General features: G+C 40.2%; 1 protein-coding gene across 1 annotated transcript; it reads left to right on the forward strand.

Moving 5' to 3' along the window:
- Positions 1–8,099, forward strand: MKX (mohawk homeobox; the record flags this gene model as incomplete). The annotated part of the gene is made up of 3 exons (XM_010138256.1): positions 1–108; positions 6,377–6,530; positions 7,764–8,099. Coding segments are annotated over exons 1-3 (598 nt in total), but the record flags the coding sequence as incomplete, so codon positions are not given.
- Positions 8,100–10,743: the final 2,644 nt, after the last annotated feature.

The following is a 10,743-nucleotide window of genomic DNA, read 5'->3' on the forward strand; positions in this document are numbered from 1 at the left end:
ATGGCGCGGCCGCTGAAGCAGTGGCTCTACAAGCACCGCGACAACCCCTACCCCACCAAGACCGAGAAGATTCTGCTGGCCCTGGGCTCACAGATGACCCTGGTGCAGGTAAGGGAACCTCTACCCCCGCCTCCGACGGTTGCTCTGGGGCGTTGCACGTATGGGGAAGGGGACAGAGACAGCGTCAGCCAAAGCTCCTCTGTGAGCTGAGCAAGAGGCAGCTCAGAGGAGGTATTAACGCAGCCAGCAAGGCCAAGGGTCCTGTGCGCATCCTTCCCTCTGCCTTCTCCAAGGCTCTCCCTCCAGCAGGACTGTATCCCCCAAACAGGAAGTCCCGTATCTGGGCTATCCTGGTCAGGGAAGTGCTAAAGGCAGTGGTCAAAGAGCGTGTGCTTTCCCTTCAGGAAAAGATGCCCTCATCCTTTAATCTCATTCACAAATACAATGGGAAGACTTCTGCTTAGTCTTTAAAAATCTTCAGGTAAAAAGAAATCAGGAAAGGGAGATTTCAGCACAGAATAGGAATAGCTGTCGAAGTTGCAGGAAGCCACTCTTTTCCCTTTTGAAAATGGGCTGGAATGGAAACAGTTACGTTGTTCTGATAATAATCATCACCTGTTGCACAGCCGTTAGTGTTACCGTACACACTGCGGGCCGTGGCTCAGCAAGCAGTGACTGTGCTTCACAGTCTTGCAGGAGTTATCATTGTAGTGTAATTAGACATGGGGGATAAAGATTTTGCCCTCAGGTAAAACTTGCCTGAAATCACTGGCGGTTTTGTATCAGTAAGAGGTATAGAGTTGGCTGCAAATGTTTATAAATCTTCATTGTTTTCTTGGCCATCTGGCAGTCTGTTGCAATCCGTGGTTAAATGCTGTTGGTTGCTGAGTGATGCTATCTCAGGTCTGGATGCTGCAGGGATTTATGCATTGTGAATAATCTGATTTCCTTATTGCAAGCTTCTGCTAGGTGCATAAAATGAAACACGTGTGTTTGAAGGATTGGGTCCTCAGAGCTCTTGAGGAGTTCTGTTCTTATATAAAAGCCTTGGAATGAACAGACAAGGGGGAAAAAATGGTGGGTTTTTGCAGTATTTCTCTTGTGGCAGTTTGATAAAACCTGATGGGCATATGCTGTGTTACCTCAGCATGCTTTTGAGCCATGGCCACTACCCCACCGAGTTTTATGATCTATGTAAGGTGTAGAATAAAATTAAAAAGAATCGGGGAGGGCTGCATTTATCTCTGTTAGATCTCCGTGACTAGTGGATTTATGCGGAAGCTGCATTTGTCCAGCCTTATTTCTATGAACTGAAATACTTGAAAGAGCTATGCAAACCAGCGCATCTATCTCCATTTACAGAAGCACGCCATCAAAAAGAAACCCCAGATGTTTCTTCCATTATTTGGGTGCAATGCTCTTTTAATCCAGGAGTACAATAGCATCTGTATGAGAGGTAAATACGTATATCTGGCACCAGTAGTAATTCCTGAGCCTGGAAGAACAGAACAACACACACCCTACATCTACTTTTCAGATGCCCAGAAAGAATAAGGCTGTAAGCCAGATCAAAATTCTTGTTCTGTGAGAATGAGAGAGAAAGGGCCAGGCTGTGATCTCAATCCCGCTGGGTACATCTGAAATAGCTTCCCCGAAGGCTGTGCTCTTTCAGCTGAATGGTATAACCAAGAGCAGGCTCAGCACTGGGCTTCAGTATCTGTTGGAAAGCTTTGCTTCAGTCCCAGGAGGGGCACTTTACAAAAGCATCAACCAGGGTCTCCTGTGATTTCTTTTCTAATCTAACACCACCAGACATCGTGGGAGAACCAGGAATCAGTGTATGATGGTTTCTCTGGGTTACATGCCTTCACAATCACTGACCTGTCTCATATTTCCTACTCTTCTTCCATTTCTTGGTGCTGACCCGTGGTGCTTGCTCTTGGTGGGAACACATGCTTGCCCCCCACAGCTTTCCATTGCTGTGAAGACTGTTGTCTGCTGACAGGCATTACCTCTTCTCTGCATCCTTCGTGGGCTGACACCTTGTCCTTGAAAGCCTGAGGGAAGGCAAAAGATACTGTTGAAAATCCCTTTGAGTTTTCACTAAAATGATGTTTAGGGAATGAACGATTGGCTTTTTTGGTTTTCACCTGACTGCTGTCTTCGGAAAAGGTCGGCAGCTTCAGCAGCTGCCTGGAAGATAATGTTGGTCACAGTAATATAGATAATATACCTGTTATTCTTCTCCATGTGCTTTTCCTTCATCTAATGAATCTTATTCCTGTATGTATCATCTATCTAAAGAATCTTTTGCAGGCTTGTGGCAAAGACAAAACCTATTCTTCTGTGACACAAGGAGGTGAACATCCAGCCCTGTTTTTCAGTATCTGCATATCAATTCTTCAACAACTTCATTTTCATTACTTTTGCTATCACCCAGTTGTCTGATTTAAAATTATTTTATTCTACCTCACTAATACTTTGGTTTAACCCGCTGTTCCTGGGTGCAGTGAGACAGCAAGGGGCTATTCCAGCTGTGTGTGTCTGACATCACTTGGAGAAGGAAAGCAAAACTCTTCCAAGGAGGTAGGATTTTGCAGGAAACATAAATCATCTTGTTTCTTAATAGGTAGTGGCAAAATCTGGGGCAAATTCTGGGCTGACTTATTCCTGAGCAGGCCACCAAGGTCTTGAGGAGTCCTCAAGGCAGATGTTATTGCAGCTTTCAGTTCAGCAGTCCAAAGTTTTCTACTTCCCCAACTGTCAGAGCAGGAAACCAGAAGGGCAATATGTTTTGAAAAGGGCAATAAGTTTGAAAAGACATTTTGTTTTACTCCAATTAGATTCCAGTTCAGAATCCAATAATTTGACCTATTAATATGCTACATTTTCATTTGTATTATTACCACAGTGCTTGATTTACTTTATTAAATTTTGGTTTAGATGTTCTTGTGAAATAAAAAAGAAATATGTCTGTATATTCCTTCCAGAAAGAAATATGAATGGCCATATTGTTGAAGAGAAGTTTTTTGTAATACTAGGGTTAATATATTGGTCGTGTGCTGCTATGGATTTAATAGTATTCAAATTCATGAAGACATGTCTGGATTACCGAAAAGAGGAGAATCACCTGATTTCTGTTCCCTTTCTGAAACTGGCCGCTCTTAAGCAATGAAACAGAACAAATCACAGTAAAATTGAAGAGTCTCTTCAGAAGTAAAGCCAGAGGGTCAATATTTCATGATGCTTGTATAAGTACCTGATGCTCTTTGGGAATGGCTGAGCCACTGTGAAATATGAGTGCTGGAAAGCACATCTATGATCGTTCTCCTTGGGTTTTGTCTTTTTATTTCTTCAAGAACTGCAAGATTGTTACTTTACAGGAACAGGAAACAGTTTCATCATGCTTTTTTTCAAGATACTTAGTACTTCAGCAGGTTTCTGAGACAAGGATTTTCTCACTGCCTCATATGTAAATTATTGTTGTGAGGTTTTTTTATTATCTTTGGAGGTTACAGTAGTGTAACTTTTGAGCATGGTAAAGGATGGATGGCTTTTGGCAGATTTGTTTGGTTCTTTTTGTAATAGCTTGAGTAAGTGTGGTGCGAACAGGCTCTTGTAGTGAGCGGGACCTACAGCAGTAGGCATGCAACTTTTTAAAGTCTTCATGGATACACAAGGTAGCATTTGGGTCTGGCTGAAAGTAGTGATGAAACTGTCCTTGGTTTAACGGAGCCAGGAACAGCCTGTATTAACCCAGGCAGTGGCTGCAGTTCAGGATAATTGTGCTGTATGATACAGCCTGTGGCCATGCAGCCTCTTCCAGTCCACACACCTGCAGGCTGTCCAAGACTGAAGAGTGGCAGAGACGTTGAACATCCTGATGTCTTAGAGATCAGAGGTCAGGATTTTCCAGAAACATGCACCAGTGCCCGAGAGCAGGAAAGCACCCAGAGATACCACACTATAGATCTAGACTAAAAATCTCTTAAGTAGATTTGCCTAACTTTCCTTCAGCTTTAATGGACCTTGTAATTACATTTGGGATGAGAGTTTCTGGAGTGAGTTTGCGGCTTTATGCTTTAGCAGAAAGCTCCTCTTCTAAATGCTGACTGCAGGGTCTTTCACAATGATCAAATACTACTATTTCCTCCTCTCATAGCAGAAGGCTTAAAATATGACTCATCTTTTCATATTGATATGCAGAAAGCAAAGCGTTGGCATGGAAAGAATGAGCCCAAAATAAATCAAGAGTACCATACAAAGATCACTCCTGCTAAATTTAATTGCTTTTCTGTATGAGTCACACTACTACCCTATCTTTCTTTTCTGTCCATGACACTTCGCTGATGAAATATTTCAATATGTAATAAAATGAAGCATAATGAAATCTTTCTCATGAGAGGTTGGAAAGCTGTCAGTTTTGTAAGATGATGCAGTAACTGTTTTAATATTCAGTGGGACCCTGGTTTGATCCATCTTTATCAGTACATACGTGATTTCTGAGTTATACTAAATCATGCAGCAGCCAGGTGACTGCTGCTTCAGCTGAGCAGTCTGGAGTGAGTTTGTTAACGGCATTAGAAGGTGGATGGATTCCAGCCCACCCTTTCTGGTTTACTATAATGATTGCTGTGACAGTATGATGACTATAAATAGGTAGCCTTGGAAGAGAATGAAAAGTACTTAGGCTTCTCTGCCAGCTACAGTTTTGATCTTCTAACCTGTTGTAGTTTACTGCACAGTTGGTAAAGTTACACGTTTGGCATCTGAGAGCTGATCCAAGACTTACTGGATTTTTGGTGGAACCCTGTTTCATGTAAACAGCATTTTAGCTAAAATCAAAGTGACAGGCTTAAGGCACCACTGCTAAATTCTAGGTGGGAGCCTGAACTGAAGTTTTGGTTTTCCTTTAAGCAGACAGTGTTTATTTTTCTCTAGAATCACTCTAGAAGAGATTATCGATCCAGAAGAATTAGCAAAACACTTCTGTGCGACTTATACAACCTTAGCTACAATAGACAGATGACAAAAAGAGGGCCAAAATCTAACGCTGAACTCTACAGTAGGTGGGGTAGTATGTATTGATAAAACACGTGCTAACTTGCTTTGCAGCTTAACGTAAATTAAATGGTGTGATTACTCCCAGGTCAGAATACGACTGCAGTACTCCTGCTTCCTCTGCACTTTCACAACGCAAAGATGTGAGTGGGGCTATAGACTCCCAACATTCTTTACATTCTCCTTTGCAAGTAATGCTACCCTGCCTCCTTCTTGCAGAGGCTGTGGCAAAATATGCTTATTCCTGCAAGAAGTAAACAGCATTTTTAAGACCTGATTTATCATTAAACAAGTATTGTTAGTGTGTAGGTAATTTGCCTCTGCTCTTGCTCTTAGTAAGGCTACGGTAAGGTCACTCTGATGGTATCAGTATTTCCTATTTTTATATATTTTTAAGTTACAGTAGAATCAAGGCCAGCACTTTCTCAGCTATGCTTTCATGCAAAGTCATTGCAAGTACACGCAACCCATTTGGTGGTTTGATTAGCACTGCTAGCACTAAAAAATATACCATGTGCTTTTGCTCCTTTGGTGCTAAAGCACCGTGAAATCCTCGTGTTTGGGTCTGACTTTGTGGTGCCCCTGTATGCTAGAAGGGTACTAACGTAAATCTGTTTTGTGGTGTCAAACTCTAGAAAATGCTTTGCAACTGAGAAGAAAGAGAAGCCATTCTCTTGTTCAGTAGTCACCTTGTCATAAATCTGCATATTTACTGGGTTTTAGGGTTTCCACAACAGAGAGTTCATAAAAGCTGCTGCTCTGTAGAGCAGTGACTCAAAGTGCTTTGTATTGTGTATGAGGCTTTCCTGATACCCACTACCTGTCAGACTCAAAGTGCTGATAAAGCACAAGGGAGAATTTGGGCTTTCATATAACCAGATTCAGAATGGGTTTTTCTCTTCAGCAGCCTTATTGTAGCCTACATAAATGTCAAAGGCAGATTACTGAACGTTAGCTATTAGTTTTAATTTAGGATTTAGTGTTATATTGAAGGTTCATATTGAAAGTTCATGGCATTATCTTTAAAACAACAACAACAACAACAAAAGAATTATGAGTATAAAATGGGTATTTTGGGACACCTTAATTAAAACCTTGCTAAGGATTGCTAAGACTTGTGAAGAGTGGGAAACCTGAACCTGCCTTCTCGTCCAAGGTTCCTGCTCTGCTCAGTCATTGTTTCATGGACTCCTGTCCATGTTTCCCTTGTTTGCCATTTTCTTAGGGCATACATAAAACTCAGGAAAACTCTATGGGTTAGGTTTGTTTCTTTGCATCATTTTCAGGGGAAACTAATACATTCGTTTGTACGCAGGTATCAAACTGGTTTGCCAATGCAAGACGTCGCCTGAAGAATACTGTCAGGCAACCAGATCTTAGCTGGGCTTTACGAATAAAACTGTACAACAAATATGTTCAAGGAAATGCTGAACGACTCAGCGTGAGCAGTGATGACTCATGCTCTGAAGGTTTGTTGATGCTCTTTTTATCAATTTTAAACCAGTTAAAATACATTTAGAAAGTATCAGATACCCCAAGTTAGCTCTGATTTCTCACAAAACACCCTCAGTGCATCCATCTTTATTTCTTGTGAATTAGGTGCCATTTCTGGCTCTCAATTACTACGCAGCCTTGCAAAGCGGTATTGTGTAGGTTAATCAGAGTGACTCTATGGTTGCCTGTTATTTGCCCACTTCATGTAGGACTGTTACTAGAAAGATAATTATTAGCTCATTAGATTCTACAAGCCTGTTCCTTTAGTCTGCTTTAAAGGAAAAAAATTACTACATTGGTCTAAGGAAATGAGAAATTTCTTGACTGTTACTTTCCTTGATGGACAAGTTATAGCAATATCAAATCATTAACAAGACAATCTGATTATCCAGACAATCTGATTAACTTCATGAGGGTTTATTATATGGTAAAATGAATATGACTGTTACTCATTTTAAATATTTTACCAGCAAATGTTTTCCTTGAAAGGTGCTCTAAAATTCTCTTTCTTATCCAAATTAACAAATGCAGGAATTTTTAAAATAGCACTCTGTTTCTCAATAGAACTTTTATATTAATTATGTCTGTTGGTACTTTTTCAGTTGATTGTGACATGCAGATACATTAACAGGAACAAATGCTATAGAACATTGTCAGAAATCTGTATGTGAATTTTTAGAAGAATATATTTCAAATTACACTGAGTTTCAATTCTTTTTATTCCAGTTTCAGTTTGTACTCACACTTCTTTGATGTGCACTTCCCTTTAAAAGATTAGTTGCTGGACAATCAAGAGAGTACAGTTTAAGAAAATACACTTAAATATGCCGTAGTATTCAGGAGAACACAATTTCAAGTTACGATAGTAAGAAATTAGCTTATTCACACAGATTTTTAAATGTTTATGATTGATTTGGGGTATTTATCTTTTTTTTTCTACCTGCTTTGTATTGCTCATCAGCAAATTAGACTCAGAGACTGTTTTCTACAGTTAATTAATTTGGAAGAGCTGGAACATCTGAGAGCCATGGGAACTACTGTGAGCAATGTGTGAACAGAATAAAATGAAAATCATTGTCTAATGCTGAAGTCTAAAATTATTGTCTAGTTTTAGTTATATTTATAGCAATTTAAAACATGTAGAGAAAGCTTCTTGTTAAATATTAGGTATTTGATGTATTACTGTATCTTCGTTCTTTTGTTTTCAGATGGAGAAAATCCTCCACGAAACCATATGAATGAAGGGGGATATAATAAACCAGTTCATCACACTGTGATTAAAACTGAAAATTCAGTAATAAAAACAGGAGTGAGACCAGAAACAAGTGCCAATGAGGATTACGTGTCACCCCCAAAATACAAAAGCAGCTTATTGAATCGTTACCTAAATGACTCATTGAGACATGTCATGGCTACTAACGCAGCTATGATGGAGAAAACAAGGCAAAGGAATCACTCTGGTTCATTTAGTTCCAATGAATTTGAGGAAGAATTGGTGTCTCCGTCATCATCAGAGACAGAAGGCAATTTCGTCTACCGTACAGGTAAGGGATTCTTTCTGCATCCTTTCTAATAAAGCCAGCTTTGGTGGATGGTATCGCCTGGAATGAGTGTCATCTGACTTGCCTTTTATGAGAGTGGATAACTGCTGTCCGTCCTCTTGTATGAGAGAACTCCTGTTCATTCTCGCGCATGAGAATGTGTAACTTCTGTCCCACCCTTTCACTGACAGGACTTCTGTCTGCAGTATGGAAGCAAAATGCTGCTTTTGGCCACTGATGAAGCTGGTTTGGTTTTTGAATGGAGCTATGGGGCTGATTTTTGAAATGGCACTTACAGGACGTTTTTTGTCAGCACTAAGACAAGTCTAAATAAGGAAAAATTTCTTGAGCATTCTATTACAGTAAGGGAGAACTAGAGGACTATAGGACTCCACGGCTCCAGCTAGGAGGAAGAGGAGGGCTTTGAAATTTCAAGGAGGCTGTTTGTGACACTTACATGAGCGATACTTACCCTGATAGAGTGCATGTGAACACCTCCCCCTGTTGCCTAGCATCCTTTCTCTCCTCAGAGTGTCTTCTCTGGTGCCTGGGCCTTTGATGCTCCTGCATCTCTTAAGAATACATGGATTAGTTTAGAACAATTTCCACATCACTCTCCAGACAGTGTGCTGACCTAAGGGGCAAAAGACTTGACCATTAAATATTTTGGCTTAATGTTTTTTTGAAGGGCTACACATAATTTATTATTTTCGTCTTATCAGTTAAAAACATAAAAGCATGATTATATCATCTGCTGTGTTACTGGTCAGAGGAAGGCACATGGGACTTCCTGGTTCATGCCAGTAAATTGCTGTAAATCAGGGCAAGATCACGACTTGCTCAGGTCCCTGTGGGGCAGGAAGTGCTGGAAGGCTCCTCTCGTGAAGCTTGTTCCATATTTCTTTGGGGACGTAAGGCAAAGGCTATCTCTTTATCTTTGAAAAAAAATGAAGCTTTCCTTCCCCAGCTCTGGAGGTCTCTGCCAGCTTCTCAGTGTATCTACTCATAGCAGCAGCCCTTTGCGTTGTCCCAGGGACTTTCTGGAAGAGGGGGGTATTCTTCCAGGGACCACCCAGTGGGCAGCATTGCTTTTGGGATGGATGAGTATTGATGAGAAGTATTGAAGGGCTTTGCACTAAAGTTAATATAGATTTAGATGTTGTACTTGGTTCCCTTTGGCTTCCATGACATTTTTGTGTGTCCCTCGCCTTTTCAAGCTCTCAAGTTTGCAGCCTTTTCCCCTTTCCTGGCACATTTAATGTGATTTTTTCTATCCATGAGGAGCGTCCAGAAAGATTTCATGAGGCTGAATTCTCTGGTGGGAGTAGGAGGACATTGGTGTGTGCAGGTTGTCAGGGGATGACTGAAGGGAGGAGTGGGGGCCCTGTAGTGAAATGGAATCTTATGAGGAGCAAGAATAGTGCATGCACAGTGAATAAGTTTCAAAATTTACCCTTTCTGTTCATTTAGCCTTTTTTTTCAACATACCAAATGCATTTGGTCCGCATTATGGGTGTTTTGTCTGCCAAGTTTTATTTTTAAGTGAAAAGTTACTCAAGAACAGATGCAGCAGCTCGGATATGTAAACTTCTCTTTTTCTGTACTTTTATACCATAACTTAAAAATGGACACAATGACTTTTTAAAAATTGTAATAAATTTGCTACTGGAATAAGTTCTTCTTGCCAAGTTTCAAGCTGCACTGAAAAATATGGTTGTTAATGAGAAGGCTGAGACAGGCACACTGTAACCATGTGAGTTCACAAGCTGGATTGGAATGACTAAAACCCACTATATTTGTCCTTAAGGTTTATAACTGACATTCCTGGAACATCTCTTGAAATTGTATTTAAGTCAGTTCTTAAATATCTTAACATTTTGAAGTGCTATGGCCTTTGGTAAGAACACACCAGCAGCTCTCAGGATATTCTTTTTTACACTTCCAAAGCAGACAAACAGTAGCCTTCTGATAGAAGGAAGAAGATTATGTGCACGCACTATATTACTGTGCACACACTATATTATATGATATATCCTTCCTATATATGTGTGCACATTCAGGAAATAATGGGTACAGCCAGGCTTTTTTCAGAGAAAAGATTACAGCCCCATTGATGATTTTCTGATGATGTTACAACATGCAGGAATTGAGCTCTTCATGAACAAAGCAAATATCTTCACGTTATCATCCACTCATGAAATCTACTTACAAATAGATGAAATTATCCAAATAATTGTTAGGTAGGAAGAGATAAATAAGGACGGTTTATTTTTTTACTAAAAGAGAGACTTTTTATTTTAATGTCTTTTCTTTGTAATTTGGATACCCGGGATGGCAGTTCTTACTGCAGTCACGTAGCAGACGTGTATCTGTGTTCTGAAAAATAGCTGCAATCCATTTTGGTAAAGCAAAATAATGGGATATCGCTGACTGTACCGCTCACACCTTCCTGAAAGCAGCAAGTGTTTTTTTAAGGGATATATCTCCAGTTATAAGGAGTCCCCACTGCAATTTTTTGTTAAGTGAAACTTTAACACAAAGGCATTGAAGCAGAATTCTGAAGTCCCTACTAGATGTTTTAGTTTATAAAGGCATTTTGAGTATTATTTCAAAAAGCACAGAGTGAAAAGGCATAGACATCTTATTT

Source organism: Buceros rhinoceros, unplaced genomic scaffold (assembly GCF_000710305.1).
Source record: "Buceros rhinoceros silvestris isolate BGI_N320 unplaced genomic scaffold, ASM71030v1 scaffold42426, whole genome shotgun sequence".
NCBI lineage: Eukaryota > Metazoa > Chordata > Aves > Bucerotiformes > Bucerotidae > Buceros > Buceros rhinoceros.